The sequence below is a fragment of the Pan troglodytes genome, chromosome 14 (genome assembly GCF_028858775.2).
Source record: "Pan troglodytes isolate AG18354 chromosome 14, NHGRI_mPanTro3-v2.0_pri, whole genome shotgun sequence".
Classification (NCBI taxonomy): domain Eukaryota; kingdom Metazoa; phylum Chordata; class Mammalia; order Primates; family Hominidae; genus Pan; species Pan troglodytes.
Window position 1 is genome coordinate 43,607,008 of NC_072412.2, and position 27,699 is coordinate 43,634,706.

General features: G+C 36.3%; 1 protein-coding gene across 8 annotated transcripts in view; it reads right to left on the reverse strand.

The window, feature by feature from the left end:
• Window positions 1-27,699, reverse strand: part of TSC22D1 (TSC22 domain family member 1) — a 146,454-nt gene that overhangs the window by 104,367 nt on the left and 14,388 nt on the right. For 2 of the 8 annotated variants that reach the window (XM_063792487.1, XM_003954261.5), the window contains 2 exons: window positions 4,735-4,891; window positions 2,068-3,856 (listed from right to left, as the gene is read on the reverse strand). The exons of 3 other annotated variants lie outside the window; for them this stretch is intronic. In XM_063792487.1, the coding sequence (XP_063648557.1) occupies window positions 3,839-3,856; window positions 4,735-4,891 (175 nt within the window). In that variant the 3' untranslated portion in view covers window positions 2,068-3,838. Of the gene's footprint in view, window positions 1-2,067; window positions 3,857-4,734; window positions 4,905-6,061; window positions 6,221-27,699 lie in introns of those variants that run through there. 3 more of the 8 variants (XR_001708702.3, XR_010150667.1, XR_010150668.1) reach the window with 3 other exon arrangements.

A 27,699-nucleotide genomic window follows, 5' to 3' on the forward strand; every position in this document is an offset into this window, starting at 1 on the left:
AGTACAATGTCTGTGGACATGTTTCTAAATGCACTCCAAAGCCACACAAAAACAAATTTGTGGTTTATCAATTTCACTTCTCTGAGAGTTTTAAGAAAAATTATTTTCCTAATTCTACATCTATCTGAAAACCCAAGGATACCTGTTGTAGTTTACATTATAATCCAAACATTAAACATATTTTGAATATTTTTCTACCTATGCCATACCTTACCTCTTCAGCAGAGATCCCTTTGATCATAATTCCTGAAAACTCCGATGAATACTTCAAAGTTCACTAACATTTTTAATGCAGTAATCTAATTACCTTAGATGTACATATTAGTGGAAAAAACACTCCAGAGTACCTAAGTGCTGAATTTTGAAACAAATCTTTCACATTTTAGGACTAAATTACTATGAAATATTTTTAAAGGGAAACAAAAATACCTGGATAAAAATAAAGTAAAAAAATTGCTTAGGACATCTAAGCACTGACATTTGTCAGAGTATTTCAATATGGCAAAGAAAATAAGATCTGTGTACATATTTACAATAACCTATAAAGTCAGGACTTTGCAGTCACACTGCTTGTCATGTTTTTTTAAACAAAAGCTACAAAAAACAAACAAACAAACAAACAAAAAAAACCATTTGTTTCCTTACTAAAGAACAATCAAAACAGATTTTTATACTACAGTTAACCTAGTCAGTGATGGTGAAACCATAAGCCTATGTTCCTATACCTCAAAAATACAATGGTAAGCCAAATTCAACATTCTGTAGTATTTTTATTTTGAAGGTTACTGATGATGTAGAGAAGAGTCTATATTTTAAAAATTACTTTTTAAAAACTCATGTCACCATTATCTTTGCAATATTTTTCAGGTTTCCAATGCAGGGTGTATTTTAACTTCCATGCCCAACCTACCCTTTCATACACATATAGGAAAAGCTTATAGATTTTTTTTATATTCAAATAAAATACAGCCTTCCATTGAAATATACTGTGTCTGTAAACCTTTTAATAGCTTTAATTCTAAAAACAAAATTTTGTGCACAGAATCTTTACTTTTTTTCCAAACTTACCAGGTTAATAAAGCCAAGAATGTTAGCTTCCTTTCCCCCACCCCCAATACAACAGCTATTCTAAATCATAACTGCCTTTTAGAAATTTGATTTCTTTCAGAGTATTAATTTCTTTGGGGAGCCAAATTATTAACATTTTAATCCACCAATTGTCATTAATTCAATTTTTACTTCTTGCCTAGGACCCCATCTTAATGTTATTTTTAATTTTGGGGGTCCATTTCTTCAATAACTTTTCTTCAAATCTGAAAGGAAATCCTCTTGCTTCTAAGCAAATCCTGCATAGAAAAGGTAAATTGTTTCTGTGGCTTCAATTAAGTAAAATTATGTAGCTATAAAAACAAGAATCAATAAAACTAAATATTACCCTTCTCCATGCTGTCTTGATAAGATTTAAAAACAAGAGACTATGAGGCCAAGATTTCTCCCACTACAATTATTTGCGCAAGTAGAACACTAAAATACAAAACATTTTTCATTTCAACAGTTCTTATGAATTGCATAGTTCTCTAATCAGCCATTATTTTCAAATGTTCTTCTGGGTAAAGGAACTGTTTTTGGATGCTATTCTGTAAGAGTTATATTTTGATCAATCTAGCATTAAAAGACTTGGTCAAATTACTCTTGATATTTACAGTATTAACTCAAGAGAGTTTTAATGGTTTGCAAAATTGAGGTACAAAAATTGCATCTAAAAAAATCCAATTCTGGAAACTAATCAGGAAAGATGATGCTAATCAGGAAAATGCAAAAACATACAAAACAGATCACCTATTTCATACATTCACTGGTGACCCCCATGAAGAATCACTTTAACAGTTCAAAAAAGTATTTTTCTGAAAAACAAAAACAAACAAACAAAAAAACTAACACAGAGAAAGGTAGAATACATATTCAGAAATATTTAGAGAAAGACACAGAAAATTAAAATACATTTAAAAATACTGTTGCAGTTTTCACTTTCTACTCCTGAAACAGAAATAAGCCATTATCAGTAAGTGCATTTTTTTCACGGAGAAAATATTTATTAGATTTCAAATTATCACATAATACAGATATTACACAATTAGTCATTCTAGAAAAAAATAGTTTATATTAATATTCATAAACACTGAAAAATATAGGACTTCATTTTGTGACATAAAATATAAAAAAACTCAAAGGTAAATTCACCAAAATAAAAGTTTAAATAAACAAATCAGTTCACAATAATATACAAAAAGTTTCACTTTTAAATAAATAGCTTGTAGTGGCATGAGGTGACTAGAAATGCACTTACATTTCCTTTTGCATATTTTAAGGAACAGAGCTAAAATTCAATCAAAGCATGAGATTAAGAGATTAAATCACTTTTCATCTTCAAAGCTGAAACAAAAAGCTTATAATCTCACAGGCCACACAAAGTGGTTTCTACTGTGGTTCAAAGAGTTCAACTAACTTAATTTCCAAGCAAATCTCATTTTTAGTTCCTTCAGTTCTTCCTAAAACGATGGACAGTTGTTTTTTTAATTTATATGTGTTTGTAAACCAATTGTCTTATTAACATTTACTAAAAACAAGTCGGGAGTAAAAGCTGTAATCACTTATGGGAATTCAAAGCTCTCTGGGGAAATTTCAGTTCAAATTGAACCTTTAAACTTACTTTTAAATACTATACTTAACAAAAATTTATTTATAATTAATGAGAAAAAAAACAGATAGCCAAGAAAGACTAAGTGCAGGTTATGCTTTAGCAAATGTGGCTTCTAAAACTTTTGAGATTTCCTAAAACATTTTAGCTGCTTCCATATTAATAACTCTGGAATGTCTATTCTTAAAATGTATACCAAATTTAACAAACTGGCAGCATTAGGTGACTTTAAAAACATTCTTTAATAGCTTTTGACTGACCAGTTAATAGATACCAAAGAAAGAAACAGAAACATTTTGATAACTACTTCAATCAATTAATTGACAGCTTGGATAAATAACTATTTCGCAACACTTATTCCTTCACACCTACAGGCTTATTCTAATACTAAGTGCTTCTGCTCTGTAAACTACTGTTTTGCGACAGTACCAAACTTTAGAATGCCTTCAGTATGAAAAGAATACCTCAAGTTTAACAGGTATGTATTACTTCAGAAGACAGACCAAGCTACTTACATCTCAAAAGATATTTCTTCTACTTCTCTATTAGAAACTTTGTTGATTTGACAATTATAATAAGGCTCAAGACCAGCGAAGATGAGCTAAAAGAGTATATCCTAATATTAAAAGCAGTTTTCGAATAATTAAGAAGTTCACCCTTTATTTACTAGTTACTTTCAGTGTCAGGCAACAAAAAAAACCATTTCATTAAGTTTTCTGGACTTCCTCTACTACTTAAAAAAATGTTTGCCTACTTCATTAAGGTGATTTTCAATCCCACAAATGTTTTAAATGAAACAGATACAGAGAGCCGCTTTTAAAAGAAAGGAGTCTCTCAAGCTTCCTCTATTTCAGTCTTCTGAATAGAAAGAAATATTTTCATGGCCATGTAAAATTCCAATCTGAAAAGATTATTTCATTATTTGGGCCTTTCCATTTTCAGACCAAAAGTAAACCAGAGTAATTCTTAAAAGTTTATAAATGACAAGATCAGGTGGCTGGCTCATCCTTGTGTCTTCTAGACATATTGCATGGATCCATTCACCACTGCCTTCCAAACTGCAGGTGCTGGCATGTGTGACAGATATCATCCATGAAGGCTCTGCTAGAAGAATTCCTTTTGCTGAAGAAGTATGATGTTTTACCAGTTGAAAGAAATCTGGGCAATTAAAGAACAAATAAACCAGTCTCCCATTATCAAGATACCTGGAGTCACAGAAGGAATCCACCAAGGAAAAATGAAAACTTGCCAAAGGTAACAAGTTCACATTCTACCCATTGTAGGTGATAAGAACTTCCTGGAATCAAATCCTACCCTTGGCATCAAAGAAACTAAGAGAAAACCATCTTAATGCCATGGGGGAAATCTAGGAAAGGGTTCTTTTACCATAAATATTTATTCCTAGGGACTAGAAAATGACTTTTGAGTATATTAAACATAGCTTTCAGGGATACTGTATCCTGAAACTTACATTCATTCATACTTATGTTTTATTAAAGAATGGAGCCTAGAATTGACAGTAAAACCATAATAGTACTATCATTGCATCTTTTAAAAGATCTAATATGAAGTCCTAACATTTGAGGTAGGAAGAAGACCAAAAGGTTCTCACTAACAGTGTAGGATAACACCTGGACATGTGACTGTATAAATTAGACTTCAAATGTCCAGTTTGCCCAAAGATGAAATACAGAACCTTTTAAATTACTTGAATATAAAAGAGCACTTAGAAGTCCACTAATACCATAAAGGCCAAAATGGGTAGATATTCCCGTTTTAAAATTCCTGTGGACTACATAGGCATTCGTCAAATCATGTGCCCCAAATCATCCACTGCTTTAATTATCTGGAGAGAAAATTAAATTTTAGGTCTCATTTTTGAATGAGTACTAGTTAGCATTCTTAGAAAAACAAAACAGATTGCAGTCCCACCTGGTTCTTAAATGAACCCAAGGAGTTTACCACAGAATTAAATGGGCAATGGAAGGACATTCCAATCTATAAATTAACCCAAGTAAATAATGGAAAGCACCCACTTGTTTATTATCCTTTCCCACTCTCTCCAGAAGCTGGATATTCTGTCTCCAAGGGTTCAGTGGAGAAAGTGGACCCCTGACGTCAAAAGCTCTCCGTGGTCTTGGCTGTATCTGTGGTTCTAGGATCACTCCTTGCACCTCTGGTAGGAGAGAAGCACTGAAATAGAGAGCTGAATATAGATTTAAGGAAAAATTCTTATTAAGAAATTACATTCTCTGGTCATTTGAGTTTGTAATGGCTTAATCCTCAGGATAAAAAGGAGCTACCTTTGGGCATACTTTCTTTAGTGCCTTCTTAATTTGAATTTTAGAAGTCTGTCACCACAAATGATTAATTCCTCAGTAACTATTAAGAAGGGACCTGTATTGGTCTAAGCCATAACACACTCTGTGATAAACCACTCAACTTTGAGTGGAAGACCAAATCAAAAATGATAAATTATGACTGGAAACAAGATCATAGTTGTCTTTAAGGGACAGGGAAAAGGCACACAACCTCAGATATATCAAAGGAGGAGTCCCAGTTAATTCTTCTGTCAAAGAAAAGAAGATGGACTGAAAAGTAGAAACAGAAAAAACCAAGTATATTAACAGGAATACTACTAAACTTTGGGAAAGTCTAAGAAGCTGAATTTCTTCTCTGAGTTCAAGTCTTCATTAACTTAAAGAATTAATCACACTATAGGCCCATATTATAGCAATACAAAGCTAAGCCTACATTTTATCAAAGCTTATGACTACTGTCACTGAAAAGATTTATTCTTCAAGCACTCAGCTTTAAAACTGGGAAGGCAGAATAGTGGATATAGGCAATACAGACTCAAAATCCTTTTTAAAATGCATAATCATTTTCTTTTGGGTCAAGAAGAACCAGGAATAATCATTAATGGCTATAACATAGAAATTAAAGCAGTAAGATATACCCAAATTATAGATGATGGCAAAGATACTAGAAAATAGTTAGCTTTATTATAGGAATAAATAAGAGAAGGAAGTTCAAAGCACATAGCATCTGATCAAGGAAAAGCTGAAAGGAGAATAAGATAGGCAGATACATATTTAAAGTTACAGGGACTGCAGGATAAATTTTAACAGTGTTGCCTTTGGAAAACAGATCAATTATGCTTTGTGGTACAGAGTAATACATCCCTATTAAATTTCAGATCTTATTCTAAATATAAAGGTGCTGCGTATCCTTGTTCTACGGAGTACAGTCAGTCACAGTATCCTATTTCTAGGACATGTTATATTTTGGGATAAAGTTTTTATGAAATGCTATCAAGTAATCTCCCTCTCATACCAACTAGTTATCACAATGGTTCCTTACCTGTTAGTGGAACGAGGATTGTGTTCTCTTGTTCTCTATCAATCAACCAACAAAGGTTATAGTCTCAGCACTAAGACGGTAGCAACCAACCAAAGTTAGTGTTTCTAATGCCTTCACTTCCTCCTGGCTCTGCCAGCCAGTTTGGAAATGTACCAAAAGCTGAAAAGGAATGGTTATTCCATTACCTAACAACATTTAGACTAAGTAATTTTAAAAGCTTAAAGATGAAAAGAATGAGCTAACCCTTCTGCACAGGGACATATCCAATTCTGTACAAATGAGAAATGACAGTTTGGCCTAAGTAAAGAAAACCTATGAATTTAACCATCAAATCTGCAATTACCAAATATTAAAGAAAAGAAAAAAGAAACTGGAAAGAAGAAGGTGAAACTGCCATCTAACAAGAGGTATCAAATAATTATGAAAGTACTTTATGCACCTAAAGTGGCAGCTATTTTTTCAATTTAAGCTTCCAACAGATTTTAAGTCCAAAAGCCTTTTAGTATTTAAAAGACTGTATCTTTAGATCAGTAGGCTTTAAAAAGTATTTTACAGTATAATCACAATGAGGAGGTATATGATGGATGATAAGAAGAAAGGAGTTCAGATTAGAAAAAGGATCTGAATGCTGAATCTTAACAAATGCAATCTAATTAAGTAGTTTCAAGAGTCTAAAACACCCTAGTAGATTAACAAAGCATTCCACAGCTGGAGTTGTTAAGGAGTGGCTCTTTAACAGAGGAAAAAGGCTTAAAATCAGTACGTTGGAGCTATCTACATACATTTTCACAGTACCTATATGGTGCAAATAGGTGCTATAAAAGTGCTTTAAAAATTATTTATTAAACAATCATCCTCTAGCCTTTTCTAATCAATTTCCTTGACAAATTATTCTTTTTCATATAGTAATAGCTCAATATCAACCATGAAAATTATCTAAGATTTCTAAATTAATGAAATCTAAGTAAAACTTAACTACTTTAAAATAGTTTAAAACCTATTCAGAAATTATAATTCAGATACGATTTTCCAAATTTCCTTTAGTTTCCTTTCCAGTCGTTTTCAATAGTTAACTTTCCAATAGTTTTCCTTCAGTTCTTGAATACTAATCAATAATAATATATAGGTGAGTGAAAATACAGGCAAAAAGAAAGAGGTACATTTTGATATAGGAAATACACCTCGTAATTTTCATTTTTAAGTTTACAGGCCTACTTCACTTTGAAAATGAAAAACAACTCACAAAAAACCAGATCTTGCTCAGATTAATATTGGTCTAAATTTAGAATTTCTCCTACAACAGGAACTTTACGTTAAATGCATCCAAATCTTTATTTATCACACACCACAGTATAATATAGATTAAAAGTACAACAAACTTAGATTTAAAAAACCAAATGTCCGAAGGTTAAGTTACACAGCAAGTTAAATATGAGAGCTCACTGGAGAAAATGAATCTTTACAAACTTCCCCTAAGTCAGAACGCTTTCAGAATATAACTTCTTTATCTTGCCTGAAGTACCAAAACATAATAATTCAACACTCATACTCAGAAATGAATAAGCAGATTTCTCTAAGTAGAAATTATTTTGAAATCACTGAGGAGAGCTGGTATCTCTCTTGCTTTAAGAGTTAATAATTTATGAAGACTCTGAATTTGATAATGTATCATTTATATAAAAAATGTAAAGATGCTTTCAAAATGGGGTCATTATTTGAAAAAGAAAGTGCAGCCTTTGTGAGAATATTATTGATGGAAGCTCCTAAAAATGATACAGGAAGCCCTTACCTAATTCTATTTTAGTGGACAACATTCTTCTATGTGATATTTTAAGAGGGAGAAATATTTATTACACTGCAAGACTTACATTTCAACCACTAGAGAAAAAATTTCAAACCAAAGCTAACAACATCAGCAATGCTGAGCTGCTACCTCAAATGGCTCTTATAGATCTATTAACCCACCAGTACATCAATGAAATCATTTTAACATTTTCTGTAAATAACGAAATTTTTAAAGATTCTTACTGAAAATCCATGTATATTCAAATCAGAAGCAGTATTTTATATATAAATACCACTGAGAAAATTTTATGAGAAGTACATCAAATTAGGCTGTTTGCAATATTTGTTCTCAATATTAAATTATTAAATGAGCATACACAGCTTATTAGTTTTAAGCATTTCTAATATCTAAGCATAAGGGAAGGCTACACCTATTTAAGCTATGAAATAGAAGGCACTATGTTTCTACAAAGACTGATTTCTACTCAAATGTGCTACAACTGACTGATCTAAAGTTGAACTTAATGGTTTATAAATTTACTGATTATTCATTAACCTGGACATTCTACATACATTGGAAGTATCTTTTTATTCTTTACCTATTATCACCCATTCATACTGGTTCTAAGGCACTTCTACAAAGAAAACAAATTCTTCACAAATTCCTCTAAGTATCCAAAACAGTCCTAGCTGGCAGTAAGAAGAAAAGGAAAGAACATGCTTAACAGAAGCAGTGTGTCTTTTATCTCTAGACCCTAGAAAAGTGCTTGGCACATGGAATAGGTAACTCAGTAAATGCTTTACAAATAAGTTACTGATCAAAAAAACAAAGGAGAATTTTGTCAAGTGGCCGATATCTTAAGTAGACACTAAAAAGTTCAACTTTCTAATCCTAAAGAAAACAAAAAATTTATCAAAAGTATAACTTTCGGCCAGGCACCATGGCTCACGCCTGTAATCCCAGCACTTTGTGAAGCTGAGGTGGGCCGATCACCTGGGGTCAGGAGTTCAAGACCAGACTGGCCAACATGGTGAAACCTTGTCTGTACTAAAAATACAAAAAATTAGCTGGGCATGGTGGCGCTCACCTGTAGTCCCAGCTACTTGGGAGGCTGAAGCAGGAGAACCGCCTGAGCCTGGGAGGCAGAGGTTGCAGTGAGCTGAGACTGTGCCATTGCACTCCAGCATGGGCGACACAGCAAGACTCCGTCTCAAAAAACAAAAAATAAAAAATAAACTTTCATGTATCCATCTCTTTTTGGGGTCGTCAACTTCTAAGGATTAATTTTTTAGTATAGTTAGCAGAAATTTCAAAGGTATTATCCTGAGATGATACAAATGTCAGCCAAATTGCAACAACAATTACAGATTTCTAATATTCTTTTTCAGAGATTTAAAAGTAGTACAAAAACCAGATACTGCCAGAATATCCAATTTCAAAAAGGGAGAGATCTTACCCGATAACAAAACAAAAAGGCAAAAAAAAAAAACAAAACCCACCCAAGTTCTTCGGAATTAGTTAACTAAGGTATTGTACTGACACTGGAGGTAAAGATTATTTCTAAACCATAAATCTTGTGTGTATTATCAAATGGAATACACATTTTTTGAAAAAAAATAGGGAAGACTCTGAGCAAAGTTGTGTGTTAAAAAGAATTTTTTTTTTAATTAAAAAAAAAAAAAACCAACGGGAAGGAAGTCTGAACTTAAGGGGCTGAATACCATCAAGAGGATATGTGCTTAATCATGGACAGTAATTTCCTAAAAGAGAAGAAAGCTGTAATGAAAACAGAAAAACCTAACTATTAAAGCATTTTTAGAGCTCAACATCTAGCCAAATTCCATTATCTGTATATTTTCTCTTCATCCTTTTGGAAAATATACCATCTGAAAATGTTACCGGTATTCAAGTTAGTCCACTAGATATAAATATCAAGTATTTCTTAAAAGACAAGCAACAGATAACCAAAATGTGTTCATGCTCCACTAAGGTAGAAGATGAAGTAAAACAGATGAAAACGAAACAATCTACAATACATATATTTTAGAGTAGTTAATCCACTATAGAATAAAAGATAAAAGGCAATCATAGAAACACAGTTGCATAAACTATATTGACTATAAAAAAGGATAAGGCAACCTAAGGGTCAAGAAAACTAAATATAAAAATGATTAAATTTGGCAGGGCACAGTGGCTCACGCCTGAAATCTCAGCACTTTGGGAGGCCAAGGTAGGCGGATCACCTGAAGTCAGGAGTTCAAGACCAACCTGGCCAACATGGTAAAATCCATCTCTAATAAAAAATACAAAAATCAGCCGGGTGTGGTGGCACACGCCTGTAGTCCCAGCTACTTGGGAGGCTGAGGCAAGAGAATCGCTTGAACCCAGGAGGTGGAGGTTGCAATGAGCCGAGATCACACCACTGCACTCTAGCCTGGGCAACGAGCGAGATTCCGTCTCAAAAAATAAATAAATAAATAAAGCTTAAATTTGCCACTGACTCCTTCAAATGAAAAAGGCTAGTATATGTCATTAAAAAAACCTTAGTAATTTTAAGAAGATCTCTAAATTGCTCTAACAAATACTTTTTTCATAATTAACCTATCCATTACTTTTACCTCGCTAGTGTCTTCTTCGTCTTGCTAGCATGAAATACTTAGCTTTATTCTTATAATGGCCAGCAGCACATTTTGGACCTATAAGGTACTGAAAAAAAAAAAAAAAAAAAAGGATAATCTTCCTACTGTATTTTTTCATTCTAGGATCTTGGGTTGCGTTACGTTCATAAGAGTGCACTCAGAAAACTCAGAAAACATGAAAGACCAGGCCAGGCGTGCTGGCTCACACCTGTAATCTCAGCATTCTGGGAGGCCAAGGCGGGTGGATCACTTGAGGGCAGGAGTTCAAGACCAGCCTGGCCAACATGGTGAAACCCCGTCTCTACTAAAAATACAAAAATTAGCCAGGTGTGATGGTGCGTGCCTGTAATCCCAGCTACTTGGGAGGCTGAAGCACAAGAATCACTTGAATCCAGCAGGCAAAGGTTGCAGTGAGCCAAGATCGCGCCACTGTACTCCAGCCTGGGTGACAGAGCGAGACTCTGTCTCAAAAAAAAAAAAAAAAAAAAAAAACAAATACAAATAAATAAAAAAGAAAAGAAAGACCATAGCAACAAAACCACTTACGTTTTGCGAATTAGGCTGCCTTTACATTAATTCCTTTGGGTCTTTATCCATTTATGACAAGGAAAATAATATATCAGTCAACAATGAAACAAAAAAAGATGTTAAATAATTAAATGTAAAAGATTCTGATCAAGCAAGAATCATCAATGGATACTAAAATTAATGGAAGTATGATGAGAAATAAGATTATTTACACAGTCTCAAAATATTCCCAAGACACGTGTTAATTACAAAGTGAAAAACAGTAACTTGATAGTTTAGAAACCTGGCAGGCACCTCCTTAACCAAATGATCAAGATGACATCACCAATAATGGGATGGATCACAATCATGTACCTCCTTATCTACTAATAAGAATACACCATCACTTCTGTCATACCCTTGCCAAAAATGCACAGATTAAGGAGCAATGAAACTACCTAGTATTCTTCAAAAGTGTCAAAGTCATGAAAGGAAAGAAAGAATGAAGAGCAGGCCTAGATTAAAGGAGATTAAGGAGATATGACAACCAAGTACAATATGAATTCCTAAACTGGATCCTGGACCAGAAAAAGATCATTTAGTAGACAACGTCAAAATTCAAAAATGCCTAGAGTAGTTGGTATTAATTTCCTGACTTCTGTACTATGGTTATACATGATACAAACATTAAGGAAAGCTGGGTGACAGGTATATGGGAATTCTGTGTGAAATACGTGTGTGTGTGTGTGTGTGTGTGTGTGTGTGTAGGTATGTATGTATGTACTTAGGGTGTGGCTCTGTCGCCCAGGCTGGGATGCACTGAAACAATCGTGGCTCACTGCAATGTCCACTTCCCTGACGAGCGAACCTCCCACCTCAGCCTCACTAGTACCTGGGACTACAGGGACACACCACCACGCTTGGCTAATTTTTGTACAGACAGTTTCATCATGTTACCCAGGCTGGTCTTGAACTCCTGGGCTTAAGTAATGTGCCTGCCTCAGTCTCCCAAAATGGTGAGATTACAGGCATGAGCCACCACACCAAGCCTGTGTACTAAATTTTTGCAACTTTTGGTAAGTCTAAAATTATTTCAAAATAGAAAATTAAAAATATAGAACAAAACATCCTGAATATGGTTCCATACTCGACACACCTATGGAATATCCACTGAGAAATTAAGAAACATAAATCTCCGATTTTTCATTCAGATGAAAAATTTAGTCCAATCTTTCTTTAAAAGCTAATCCTAATGGAAATGATAGCATTATGTCATGTTCTGTACTAATATCAGAAAAGTAACCAGATGTTAATAGTCTTTTTCTTTCCCTTTGGTAAACAGTTCTCTAGAGAACTTTAATTCAGAAGATAATATGTGAGAGATCAAAAGGGAAAATCTTTCCTACAAATAGAAAAACAATGTTTACATTAAATAGCAAGTGTGGAAGTTAACTCCAGACTACAGCAAGCATATCATAGAACAGGTGAACAAAAAAGCAAAAGTTCTTTCCAATTTACATTATCATGTATGTTTATTCCTGCATTATTAAAACTGAAGACCTTCTCCTCATTTGTTTCTTCAAAAATTTTCGCAGGAAATAGTTTAGTGCCATAAATATCCTTCTTCCTTTTTTAAAATTAAAATTCAAGAGATAAACTCCAATGTATTAATACCTTCACTTACAAAGTTGGTTACAGGTAAATATTCATAACTTTTTGTTTTAATTTTTAATTTACTGAGAGCTTGGTATATGGTAGGTAATGTATTATGCTTTTAAAAAAAGAGAAACAAGGTCTTCCTATGATGCCCAGGCTGGAATGCAGTGGCTAGTTACGGGTACAATCACGGCACACTACAGCCTCGAACTCCTGGGCTCAAGCAATCCTCCTGTCTCAGCTACCCAAGTAGCTAGAACTACAGGAACTTGCCACTGTGTGCATTATTATTATGCATTGTATTATGCATTTTATATATATTGCCTCATTCAATCATTAGCATAACCCTATCATATATGGAATATTATTATCACAACTTTACTTGATAAGGAAACTAAAGCACAAAGTGGTGAACTAATTCACCTAAGATCACATGTCTAGTAAAGAACAGGAAATTCAAAACCAGTTTGACTCTAGGACTCTGAGGTTTAATTTACATTTTTCCAAATCATATTATTTTGATTAACAACTGAGTACTTCTTTTTAAATACTTAGTATATAGACTGGGGCTGGGCGCGGTGGCGCATGCCTGTAATCCCAGCACTTTGGGAGGCTGAGGCAGGCCGATCACTTGAGGTCAGGGGTTAGAGACCAGCCTGGCCAACATAGCGAAACCCCGTCTCTACTAAAATAGAGACACGTCACTGCACTCCAGCCTGGGTGACAGAGTGAGACTCCATCTCAAATAAATAAATACTTAGTGTATGATAAAAGCTAGAATAAACATACTGTTTTAAGTAGAATTCTGAAACAACTTCAAATTCATTTAAACATACATCAATTGACAGTTAAGCAAGCTAAGCTTAAGCAAGTTAACTTGTTTTGCCATTTCTATCAACCTAAGAAATAGGGAATTTTACAAGACAGTAAAACTATGTAAAAATATGGAGTTTTACAAGACAGTAAAACTTCAAAATAAAGCGTAGCAAAATTTAACAACTTAATATCAGCAAGATAATCTAGGAAAAGATGTTTCTATTGAAACTAAAAAGCCCATATCTAAACATGTTAAAATGGTAATCAGAAATTCCTTCCACCTTTTAAGTATCTTCAAAAACCAAGACACAAAAAGGATTTTTTCTAACTAGAATTTCTAGTTTACCTGATACATATCTATTGATTTGCATAACAAATATATAAGATAGACTTTTAAATGTACAAGAACTTCATAATTTAATAAGTTTTATTATCCTAACATAATGTAAACTATAGCAACAGTTTAAGTCACCATTTGTTATAAGCATGATTAAAATAATAATCTGACAATAATAAACTAGATTCAGAGCTCAATTCTGCTTAAAGACCCAGAGAAACAGTCTTTAGTTTATTACAGAATAGATAATAATCTGTATGAATGCTGTGGCTGACCTGAATTTTAATATATTTTAAGTATTACTTATGATAGCTTACAATATATCTATTCAAGTTCCTCCATATATAATAAGATGAAAAGGCCATTGCCTTATCTCAACTTGAATTTAATAAAAAACATAAATATGATATTAGACATCTGCAGAAGCAATCAACATTTTAGTTAAAACAGGGCGCTTTCCAATTCTTTATCAATAAAGCGGGGTAGGTTTTGTAAAAGACAGAACACATCTACTTACAAATAAATCTTTTAATCTACTCTATCTTATTATAACTTATACAGCAATTGAGCCTAAAGTGACAAGGAAATATCAGTAGCTTCCACCAATCTCAGAAGGCATCCTCAGCCTTAGGGCCCATTTCAGCAAACTCAGAAATTAAGAAAGCCTGGGCTGGGCACAGTGGATCAGGCCTGTAATCCCAACACATTAGGAGGCTGAGGAGAGAGGATCTCTTGAGCTCAGGAGTTCAAGACCAGCCTAAGCAACATGGTGAAATCCTATCTCTACAAAAAATTAGCCAGGCATGGTTGCGCACACCTGTAGTCCCAGCTACTTGGAGAGGCTGAGGTGGGAGGATGGCTTGAGCCCAAGGAGGCAGAGGTTGCAGTGAGCTGAGATCACACCATTGCATTCCAGCCTGGGGAACAGGGCCAAACCCTGCCTCAAAAAAAAAGAAAAAAAAAAAAAAAAAGAAGGCAGCGGCGGCAAGAACAGCAAGCAAGCAACCAAGCTAGCTGTGTCTGTCAACTACTCATTTGGTAGTTGATTTCTATACAGTAATGAGGCTACAAACCAGAAAAATTTAAAATGTCCAACATGACATTCTAAATGTCAATACTGGAAAAAATAATTTGAATCCTGCTACCTTACTGACTATTCACAGTTTCCACAGCTATTTCCACTTTCCAAACATTTTAGGAATAAAATTTTGATAGCGACTAATGCACGTCTGGAAAGTAAAATGTTGCCAAAAAGAAAATGAAAAGGTATTAAGAAAGAACATCAACCCACCATTAAATTAACAATTTTAAAAATATGCTTTGATTTAAAAAGTATGTGGAGTCTAGTTAACATTGTAATAACTATCAGTAAAACTTCACAAAAGCCACAACGGATCTTAGTTTATGTCTTTGAAAGTGCTAATATTACTAGAACTTAAGTTCTTTATTTGGCAAGCTCCATTAAGAAATAAAGCAGCCGGGCACGGTGGCTCATGTCTGTAATCCCAGCACTTTGGGAGGCCGGGGTGGGTGGATCACCTGAGGTCAGGAGTTCGAGACCAGCCTGACTAACATGGTGAAACCCCATCTCTACTAAAAATACAAAAATTAGCCAGGTGTGGTGGCGCATGCCTGTAATCCCAGCTACTTGAGGGGCTGAGGAAGGAGAATCGCCTGAACCTGGGAGACAGAGGCTGCAGTGAGCCGAGATTGCACCATTGCACTCCAGCCTGGGCAATAAGAGTGAAACTCTGTCTCAGGGAAAAAAAAAAAAAAAAGAAAAAAAGAAAAGAAGTGAAGCTAGTGTACATTCCCTTCAGTTTTTAATAAGCCACTTCTTAAAATATTATTCAGAATACCAGATTATAGTATTTCTAAATAGAAGAAAAGTTTATTTCCATACTTCCTTCAAAACCAATCAGCCCAGCCTGGGCAACATAGTGAGACTCCATCTCTACAAAAATTTAATATTAGCCAAGTGTGGTGGCACACATCTGTGGTCCCAGCTATTCGGGAGGCCAACGTGGGAGAATCACTTGAGCCCTGGAGGTTGAGGCTGCAATGAGCTATGACTGCCACTGTACTCCAGCCTGGGTGACAAAGTGAGATCCAGTCTCAAAAAATAAAAATAAAAATAAACCGGGCATGGTGGCGCCCACCTGTAGTCTCAGCTACTCAAGAGGCTGAGGTGGGAGGATCACCTGAGCTTGGGGAAATTGAGGCTGCAGTGAGCTGTGATTGCACCACTGTACTCCAGCCTGGGCAACAGAATGGAATCCCATCTCAAAAAAACAAAAGCAAGAATTAGGCATGGTGACATGTACCTGCAGTCCTGGTTACTCAGGGAAACTGAGGTGGGAGAATCGCTTGAGCCTGGGGGCAGAAGTGGCAGTGATCCGAGATCTCACCACTACACTCCAGCCTGGGTGACAGAGCAAGACCCTGTCTCAAAAACTAAAACAAAAACCCAAAACCCCAATCAGCGGGGGGGGGCGGTGTGTGTGTGTGTGTGTGTGTGTGTGTGTGTGTGTGTGTGTGTGTCTGAGACAGAGTCTCACTCTGTTGTTGCCCAGGCTGGAATGCAGTGGCACAATCTTAGCTCACTGCAAACTCTGCCTCCCAGGTTCAAGCAATTCTCGTGCCTCAGCCTCCCAAGTAGCTGGGATTACAGAAGTGTGCCACCACGCCTGGCTAATTTTTGTGTTTTTAGTAGAGACGAGGTTTCACCATGTTGGGCAGGCTGGTCTTGAACTCCTAGGCTCAAGCGATCCACCTGCCTCGGCCTCCCAAAGTGGTGGGATTACAGGTGTGAGCCATCGTGCCCGGCCGCCATCAGCTGGTATTTTAAAGATTTTGACATAGGCTGGGTACAGTGGTTCAGACCTGTAATCCCAACACTTTGGGAGACTGAGTTGGGAGGAATGCTTGAGGTCAGGTGTTCGAGGCTGCAGTGAGCTATGATTGTGCCACTACACTCTAGCCTGGGCAACAGGGCAAGGCCCTGTGTCTAAAAATTAAAAGTAAAAAAACAAAAAGAGACCAACACTTTCAATCACTCTTATTTGGCACAGTAGTAAGAGCAGACACCATTTACAGAACGACCAAGAACTTCACTAGGTGCATTATACACCTCTCTCCTTTACAAGGGTAGCTGTTACCCCCACATGAAGTTTATGCTGGCCATCGTAAAGGAATTCCCAAAAGAACCATGAATTCATTCCCTAATTTACCTGTATATCTTCAGAAATGTCTCCCAATAACCATCTTTTAGCCCCAAATCTTTTAGCAAATCTTATTCCCAAAATGACTTCAAGGTTTCTCCATTTTTGACAACCCTTTCTGTACTTCATATTTCATTTTTCTGATAAGCATAACCTAGGAAATGGATAAATAATAGACAAGAATGTTCAATTGGCTCCTTTACTTCGCGAACACCATCAAGGGTTAACTCTCCAACATGAGGAACAGAGAACATAAAGCTAGTAAAATATCCCATACTGATGGCAATTGAAGCACGTAACAAACTGATCATTTCCCTACATTTATGAAGTTAACTAGTTCTTTCTAACTTATGTACAAGATTTCCATCAGGAATATACTACCACATAGAAAGTCTATTCCCCCGCTAAGGTCTGCAAACCATTTACAAAGATAGGGCCAATTAAAAGAGCCTGCAAATATGTCAGTGCCGCACTTCTCACAATGTGTTCTTTAACATCTGCCAGATCTCTACTTGTTACAAACACTCTCACATGACAATAATTATACTTTTATTTCTAATATGAATTGAATACTAATAGAAAATAAGGTGGTAGGCCGGGCATGGTGGCTCACGCCTGTAATCCCAGCACTTTGGGAGGCCGAGGCAGGCGGATCACAAGGTTAGGAGATCAAGACCATCCTGGCTAACATGGTGAAACCCTGTCTCTACTAAAAATGCAAAAAATTAGCCGGGTGTGGTGGCGGGCGCCTTTAGTCCCATCTACTCCGGAGGCTGAGGCAGGAGAATGGCGTGAACCCGGAAGGCGAAGCTTGCAGTGAGCCGCGATCGTGCCACTGCACTCCAGCCTGGGCGACACAGCGAGACTCCGTCTCAAAACAAACAAACAAACAAACAAACAAACAAAAAACGAAAATAAGGTGGTAAACAGAAAGGGAACTGTTACAGCAGAATAAATGTAGAGATGGGCTGCAGTTGAGGCCTGCCGTCACTTGACTATACATGACCAACGACATTTCTCATATATAAAATGAAGCAAACTAACATTTCTCAATCTGTGTTTCAAGGAACACTGGTTCTCCAGGTCAGTAACAGGTATTATATGATGAAAGAGTTGGATTTCAATAAAACTGTCTTTCTTCTTCAGAATGTATCGGTCTTCAATAAACTAAAATGTAATGTCAACTTCCAAAATATACAGACAAAAAGCATTCCCCCAAATTTCTGGGCTCTAATACTATTTTTTTTTTTCACTTTTAGAATCAGTATTACAAAAAAACTAGTTTTGAAACTTTATAGATTTCAAAATCCAGTTCAATGAATGTTTGAAACTTAAAAAACCAGATATTGACTTATAATCTTACTTAAAACAAACAGCTTAATCCCATTCATTCTAAGAAGATAGTTTTCAGGCCCATATGGGACTGAGCATGGAAGAGATGGTCTTCAGGGCATAATGCCCATCTAAAACAATCTTTCAGAATGAAAAAGTTGAGAATCACTTAATTGGGGTAATGGTTCTATTTTAGAGTATTAACAAACTGCTACATGACGCTGTATTTCTTCCAAGTATTCCCCACCCCCATTTAAAAAAAGGGAAAGGGTGCTTTTACAACAGCTTATGTTTTTGTGAATTTAGGAATTTCAAAGAACTGCTCAATAATCACATATAATACTGTCCTGGCAGCATGAGAGTCAGCGAAAGAATTAATCCCTGATGCCTCCACTGTATGTAATGAATTCACTATTTTCTTATGCATTTAGAATGATGGTGCTAGATATATGCCATTCTTAGAACTAACAGAGTAGGCACTCTTTTCCTGTAGGGATTGTCTTATGGACCCCAGGTGAGAAAGACTGCACCAAAAATGTCACAAAGGTACAGAACCGCTGCTTTAGAAAATTATGTATAACGTCTCTGAACAAGTAAACAAGCTTTCCATTTTAACTTACAGTGCTTAAGGAAGGAATCACTCTTACTTAGCACAGTAATAAAAACAGCCATCGATTTACAGAACTATCAAGAACTGAGCCAGGTGCATTATATGCCTTTCTCCTTTTATCCTCACAACAACAGCACGGGTAGCTATCACCTGCACATAACAGCTATGGAAATCAGGCTTAAAAAAGTTAACTCATTTACAAAGGTCATACAATGAAGAGGTAGCAGAAATAAGATTAGATGCCAGGGCTGATGCCAAGACTAACGTTCATTAAACTCTACCTCATTATGCTTATTCATCGATAGTCTAGATGCATCAATTCATTTGAATAGAAAAACTGTCATGTATACCATATACAGAATAACAATTTAGCACAATATAAACTTATTTGGATAATTGAGAAGATAAATCAAGATCTTATGATGCTTGAGTGTACTAGACGAAACTGTTGAAGACCAAAACCATGTCTTTTTTTTTCTTCATACCCTTAGTATCTTTGCTCAGTGCTAGGTATGTAACAAGCATTCAATAAATATTGAATGAGTATTTTTGAAGTAAATAAATCATCCCAATACCAGGAACAAAAAAAAAAAAAAAAAGAGGTACTGTTAAAAACCTTCTAGGCTAAAAGACAATTGCTTAAACTACCTTAGGTAATTTTTCTAAAATAATTTTTATATAGATAAATTCGCTGATGCAGGCAATGAGGACACAGTGCCCCTGACCGCAAACTGCACCAAATGTTTACCAAATTATCAATTATCACCAAATCCCCTCCTTCTCTTCCACTCCTTCTAATGGTCTTCAACTCCCTATTTCTCTTGTCTCCTCTCCCCTTCTCATGTGTTAAGCCTAATTCAGATTACTGAATGAATGGTACTAATGGCATTTAAGTCAGACATTCATAAACTCAAATATAGTATAACTTGGTTTTTGTTAGGCCAATGTGTCCACTTGTTAGAAGCTTTTGTTTCTACATATTGGATCAATTTCCTAATAAGCCACTTGTAGATCCCTAAGGGCTAAGAGTCTGAATACAACTGGAAAGATAACTAGACCTCTAAATTAAAAAAAAAAAAAATCCAAAGTTGATCTTAGCCTGTCCATTTTATAGAAGGTAATACAGTTTTAAAATATTATCTCTTAAGAAGATTCAATAATCACAAGTGTCTTGCAAAAATGCCAGAATGTTATTCTTAGGCCCTTGTGAATTTTTTTTTTTTCCAGAAAACGTAAGCAAACAACAACAACAAAAGACTAATAAGAAATACGTAGGTCGGGCGTGGTGGGTCATGCCTGTAATCTCAGCACTTCGGGAGGCCAAGGAGGATGGATCACCTGACCTCAGGAATTTGAGACCAGACTGGCCAACAGTGAACTCTGTCTCTACTAAAAATACAAAAATAAGCTGGGTGTCGTGGCGCGAGCCTGTCATCCCAGCTACTCAGGAGGCTGAGGCAGGAGAAGCACTTGAACCCACGAGGTGGAGGTTGCAGTGATCCGAGATTGTGCCACTGCACTCCAACTTGGGCGACAGCAAAAGACTCTGTCTAAAAATAAATAAATAAATAAATAAATAAACAAACAAACAAACAAATATGTACAGCCATCCTTGTCTTCAAGCACTTTGAGAATATTTTAGCCATTGATGTTTACATGTGGCACCCACCCATGCAAGATAGGTTTCTGTATTTATACATTAAAATACCAAAAAAAAAGTATGAAATGCCTTCAAAAATGTTCAAAGCTTGAGAGAAAAGCTTTTTTCATTAGTCAAGGTGTTTTGATATGGTATTAAAATAATATCTAACAAAATGAAAAAAAATTCTCTTTTCTCCATGAATGCTGACACTGGGGAAAATGGCAATTTTAGGCTGTCAAGAGCATGCTAAATAAGTAAAATATCTAGAAATGCAATCGACTTGCACGGGATGTGAAAATTACTGGCTTTCAGTCACTTTTGGCTATTTCATACTGGCAGAAAGTAAAAATTATGGAACACACAAGTAAGGCTTATATTACATTACTATTAAATGATAAATCAAGCTACTATATCTTTTAAGATACATCTTTACTATTGTTAACTATAATTCAAAAAAATTCCAATTGCTTCAATAGCTCCAACATTTATAAGTGAATCAGGAAATAAATAATGGAAACGAAAAAAACATTTCTACTGTTAAAAAAAAAAAAAAACCACCACCACCACCATCTCTTGGGGCCGTGCACGGTGACTCAACGCCTGTAATCCTTGTACTTTGGGAGGCCAAGGCAGATGGATCACAAGGTCAGGAGTTCAAGACCAGCCTGACCAACATGGTGAAACCCCGTCTCTTAAAAAAAATACAAAAATTAGCTGGGCGCCTGTACTTCCAGCCACTAGGGAGGCTGATGCAGGAGAATCACTTGAACCCAGGAAGCGGAGGTTGCAGTGAACCGAGATCGTGCAAATGCACTCCAGTCTGGGTGAGAATGAGACGCCATCTCAAAAAAAAAAAAAAAAAAAAAATCTGAATACTTAAAAAAATTTTTGTAGCCAGGTGCAGTGGCTCATGCCTGTAATCCCAGCATTTTGGGAGGCCGAGACGAGCAGATCACTTAGGGTCAGGAGTTCAAGACCAGTCTAGCCAACATGGCAAAACCCCGTCTCTACTAAAAATACAAAAACTAGTTGGACGTGGTGACGCACACCTGTAATCCCAGCTACTCAGGAGGCTGAGGCAGGAGAATCCTTTAAACCCACAAGGCGGAGGTTGCAGTGAGCCGAGATCATGCCACTGCACTCCAGCCTAAGCAACAAAGCAAGACTCTGTCTCAAAAAAACAAAAAAAAAATTTTGGTTACATGAGCTAAAAAACCTTTGAAGACCTAACGCAGATGTCTAAGATTCAAGGCCAAGCATGGTGTCTCACACCTGTAATCCCAGCACTTCAGGAGGCCGAGGCGGGCGGATCACCTGAGGTCGGGAGTTCGAGACCAGCTTGACCAACATGGAGAAACCCCATCTGTACTAAAAATACAAAATTAGCCAGGCATGGTGGTGCATGCCTGTAATCCCAGCTACTTGGGAGGCTGAGGCAGGAGAATGGCTTGAACCCGGGAGTCAGAGGTTGTGGTGAGCCGAGATCGCACCATTGCACTCCAGCCTGGGCAACAAGGTAGAAACTCAGTCTCAAAGGAAAAAAAAAAAAAAAATTACAAAAAAAGAAAAAGTGGCCGGGTGCAGTGGCACACACCTGTAATCCCAGCACTTTGGGAGGCCAAGGTGGGCGGATCACAAGGTCAAGAGATAGAGACCATCCTGGCCAATGTGGTAAAACCCTGTCTCTACTAAAAATACAAAAATTAGCTGGGCATGGTGGTGCACACCTGTAATCCCAGCTACTTGGGAGGCTGAGGCAGGAGAATTGCTTGAACCTGCGAGGTGGAGGTTGCGGTGAGCTGAGATCACGTCACTGCACTCCAGTCTGGCGACAGAGCGAGACTCCGTCTCAAAACAAAACAAAACAAAAAGTTAATTCTACCTTCTAGAATAAGCAAAAGGACAAGCTAAATCCTGTTTTTCAAATGAATATTAAAGCATTCATATAAACTATCATTTTTTTTAATATTTCCCCAAGTGAGTTCACAGGACAATTATCACTTTCTTGTTCCAATAATAAATATGATGTGAAGATAAGTTGTAACCACTCAAAATTAAAAATCTGATTCATAAAATGTGCTATTATTCAACTGATTAAAATTAGGTTTCTACTTTAAAAGTATTTTAATCAAATTTTAATTTGATTGCATTAAGCTTATAAAAAAAAATCCTAAGTATCAACAGCTTATAGAATCTGAGACCACTAGAAGGCTAGTAATCTAATAATTTATTGAAATATTTATGTCATGAAACTGGGTGTCTCCATATTCACTTATTTTTCTGAAATTGCAATTTACTTCAGCAAATTTTCCAAATTTAAAGTTTACTTTTTAGCAATAAATTTGGAGAATTTAACCACTGGGGTAGAAACTATACTTTTTAAATGTACTAAGAGAAAATAATAATAAAGATTGAAGGAATTATTAGGTACACTCATTACTGGACAACTCCATAAAATAGTGACCGAAATAACCAGGAAAGTCTATAGTGTCAAATGCCTCTATACTCAATAGGCTAACGACTGCTGTTTATAGTTGTCAGCTGTCACCTTTTGTTCTTCTCAATGGACAAAAGAAACCTCCAGAATGTGGTTGAGTGCAAGTTTTGGAATGAAATCACCTAATGGAATACTGACTAGCTCCATCACTTAGCAGTTAATGTGACCAAGGTCCTTAACTTCACAATATTTTATTTGTAGTAACATATCAACCAATAATACAGTAAAAAAAAATTGAGTCATTTCCCTGTCATATAATCCTCAGGTCTCCTATGAATTTATTATCAATCTTATACAAGCTTACAAAAAAGAGGAGCTAAACAGTTGCCAATTTAAATGTTATGTACCTTCAGGCTGGGCGTAGTGGCTCATGCCTGTAATCCCAGCACTTTGGGAGGCTGAGGCGGATGGACAGTCTGAGCTCAGAAGTTCAAGACCAGCCTGGCCAAGATGACGAAGCCCCATCTCTACTAAAAATACAAAAATTAGCCGGGCATGGTGCCACATGCCTGTAATCCCAGCTACTTAGGAGGCTGAGGCAGAAGAATCACTTGAACCCAGGAGGCAGAGGCTGCAGTGAGCCGAGATCGTGCCACTGCACTCCAGCCTGGGTGACAGAGCAAGACTCCATCTCAAAAAAATAAAATAAAATAAACATTATGTACCTTCACCAAGTATTAAATATACTTGTTCCTAAAAGGATTAGGGTGTGATATCATGATCGTTATTATGGGATTCAGAGATGGAGGTAGGAAACCGCTAAGTTATCTAGAGTGAAATTCTCATTTCCATCTCCTCTTTCTGTACCCACCCTTCCTGCCTGGAACCTCAAAATAGGTAAAATTCCTAATAATAAAACATAACCAATTGTACAAATGTATAAATCCTGCTATCCATTATTTCAGAGAATAACTGATGAATGTTTGGTGGATCTCCATAGAGGAAAATAACACAATGAAAATGAAGAACAGTTTAAAACTCTTATTCCAAATTCTACAGTAAAATGAACCATCAACGAAAGACAAGACTTGGCTCCATGTTTGACTCTCAAAGAAAAGTTTAGGTGAACTACAGCAATAAAAGCCTTTTAAAAGAGGAAGAAAAGGAAAGACTCAGATATCTGAGCACCTAAGCAGTGGACAGTCTATAGCCCAAACCAGGGATTTTCTCAATTCACACATCTCACACCACACCTTGTACCCAAAGGAACAACCTTAACCAAAAATAAAGCAAAAAACATAACTTATAAAGCAGCATTTTTTCCTAAATTAAATTCACTAAGACAAATTTCACTAAGTACCACCTTTTTTAAAAAGTAATTTTTAAAACATGGGAGTGTATTTCCTTAACAGGAAGTGTACTGGTCATTGTCAAAAGTACCACAACAAATTTGTTTAGAGGACACAACCAAGAAAAAAAATTAACTTTTTTTTTCTTGAGACAGGGTCTCACTTGGTCACCCAGTCTAGAGTACAGTGGTGCCATCACAGCTCACTGCAGCCTCGAACTCCTGGGCCCAAGCAATTGTCCAGCCTCCCTAAGTGCTGGGATTACTGGTGTGAGCCACTGTGCCCAGCCCAAAAATTTCTTTTTTTTTTTTTTTGAGACACAGTCTTGCTCTGCTGCCCAAGCTGGAGTACAGTGGCGTGATCTCAGCTCACTGCAACCTCTGCCTTCCAGGTCCAAACGATTCTCATACCTCAGCCTCCTCAAGAAGCTGGGACTGCAGGTGTGTGCCACCATGACTGCCTCATTTTTGTATTTTTAGTAGAGATGTGGTTTTACCATGTTGGCCAGGCTGGTCTTGAACTCCTGACCTCAAGTGATCCGCCCGCCTTGGCCTCCCAAAGTGCTGGGATTACAGGTGTGAGCCACCACACCCAGTCTCTAAAAATTAGTTTAATATTAGGCACAAACAAAAGCTTCCTTATGAAAGAAACCAAGTTGGCTTGGTTGTCAATTTCTAAAAAAGGAAATAAAAACATACACAATGAGAAAAGTCAGTTTTCCTTGATACAGTATTTGATTTACTGTGGTAATCAGGCCAGGCACAGTGGCTCACGCCTGTAATCCAAGCACTTTGAGAGGCTGAGGTGGGAAGATAACTTGAGCTCAGGAGTTTGAGCCCACCCTGGGCAACATGGTGAAACCTCGTCTCTTTTTAAAAAAATAAAAAGCTAATTAATAAAAATATTTCAAAGAGAAAAATTGGGGGGGATCTTCATTATACCTAAACATCTAAATCATTAAATGTCTACAAAATACCTTATGCAGACTTAGTACCTAATATGTCATTCACTAATTTAACTAAAAATAAAAATTATCACTACCAATTACTTAAATCTTAGCACCTATTAGGAACTTTTAATTTTACTTCTGAATATTACTACAAATATTCTTCGTAATTTCTATATGTAAAGGTCTAGCTTTTATTTTTGTAACATATTTAGAACATATGTTAAGAATGTCTTAGAGAATAACCTTGCTGCCCTAAAAGGTAAAAAAGTATGAAACAACTTGTCTTATTTTAGAACAGGAAAAAAGCAATATAGAGGAGTAAAAGGATTTGTCTATGCTTAAATGATACAGTGGAGGCAATACGACTAAAACATGGTTTCTTTATACTTGTCCATAGCTCAGTCATTAACATCATTTGGAATTTATTCTTACACCCATGATTCCTTAAAACAATATAACGAACATAATCTAACTTTCAACTAGCAAATATTCAATACCCTATCACAGTTCTTTGGGGTTTTCTTAAAATTTCTAACTCCTACCTTCATGTCAGGCTATAAATTGCTAACTTTCCTGACGTCAACTTACATGCCTCAGAATCCCATTTCTTTTCCCTCCCTAGTCTCATCTGCTTTAAGATAACAAAGCTAGTAAACATAAGGAGACTTAATGAAAGTCCAAAAAAGGATCAGAAATGCTATGCAAAAATACCCCCCGGGGCGTCGGGGGACCAGGGAGAGGAGGGGACATGGCTTTGATAGCAATTTCAAGCAGTTTTTGGGCTCCTTACATTCCACAGCTGGTTTAACCTCTGGATTAAGTGGAGTGTTACCATATGTGGACTGGGTCCTAACCTCCTTACTTTTCCTAATTAGGCCAAAGGGACTGATTCAAACCATTATCTCAGACAATGACAGAGAATATGCCTCCATTTCTACCACTGAGGAAAAAGGAATTATTGAGTTTCTCATACTCAATTAAGGAAGGAAGCAACTAGACATCCCAAGTAAAGCCAGTACCCTCCTAAAACATAGTACTGATCAGGCCACTGCATGGTACAAAAACAAAAAAGAGCCCTCCATTCCATGTCCAATCAAATCCAGACTTCTCAATCTTACATTTAAGGCTTTTCAAAGTTAGCCTTATGTATACAAAGCCCATCTGATACCAACTTGGACTATGTCTTATATTCTTTTCTATAAACATCGGTGTACTTTGAACCTCTTTGCTTAATGTTTTCTCTACTAAAATGACTTACTAAACCCAGTAGCTATCAAACTCCTCCTCAAGCATGTGATCTTAACTTCTCTGACTCCCAATACTCCTTTATTAGTAGCGCTCCTAAACATAATTTTCTACCTTGTTATACTTTTCCCAAATGCGATTAGATTTCCATCCTGAGCCATTCCTTAAAATATTTAAAGCAGCTTACAAAGACAGAAATGTTTTGAAACAAAATAAATTTAAAATAGGTGAAAAAAAGTTGAAGTAAAGGACCAAAAATTACAGGAGTAATAGAAGGAATCTTTTGTCATTTTTCTTAAATACAAACACACGTTTATTCTTGAATTCAACTGCTGGCTCTCCTTAAGGAGAGAGAGAGAGCTATGCACATACTTATTAAATAAATTACATTCTTTCAGATACCTAAGAGATTTTATAATCATCTTAGGACAATTTCAAAATGACCTTTAAAAAATTATATATATATACTTTTGAGACAAGGTCTCACTCTGTCACTCAGGCTGGAGTGCAGTGGCGCCATCTCACCTCACTGCAACCTCCACCTCCCAGGCTCAATCGATCCTCCCACCTCAACCTCCCAGGGAGCTGGGACAACAGGCGTGCACGCCACCATGCCCAGCTAATTTCTGTATTTTTTTTTATAGACAGGGTACCATGTTGCCCAGACTGGTCTCAAACTCCTGGACTCCAGCAATCAACCTGCCTCAGCCTCCCAAACTGCTGGGACTACAGGCATGAGCCAAGTCCAGAACAAAAAATTATATTTCTTTATATATGTATCTACAAACATGTATATATCCTTATACTTTGAAAATGACAACGTGCAAAAGGGCACCAACAAAGAACCGAATAAACATTAGTATTGTGGCTCTTTAAATATCAGCAAAATAACCAAAATGCTCACATTTAGTATCAACAGTAGCATTAATGTTTTTCACATTTTAAATAATTTAAGATGTACACCACTTCCTTTTTGGTAGAGACCTAGGAGTCCCCAGTAGACAGGAAAAAAATAATTCCTCCTCTCTACTGCCTGGAAGAGACTGACAATGGAAATCTGTTTAGTATGAAAAGGAAGCTGGCAAACGTCTCTACAATCACTAATATAAGGA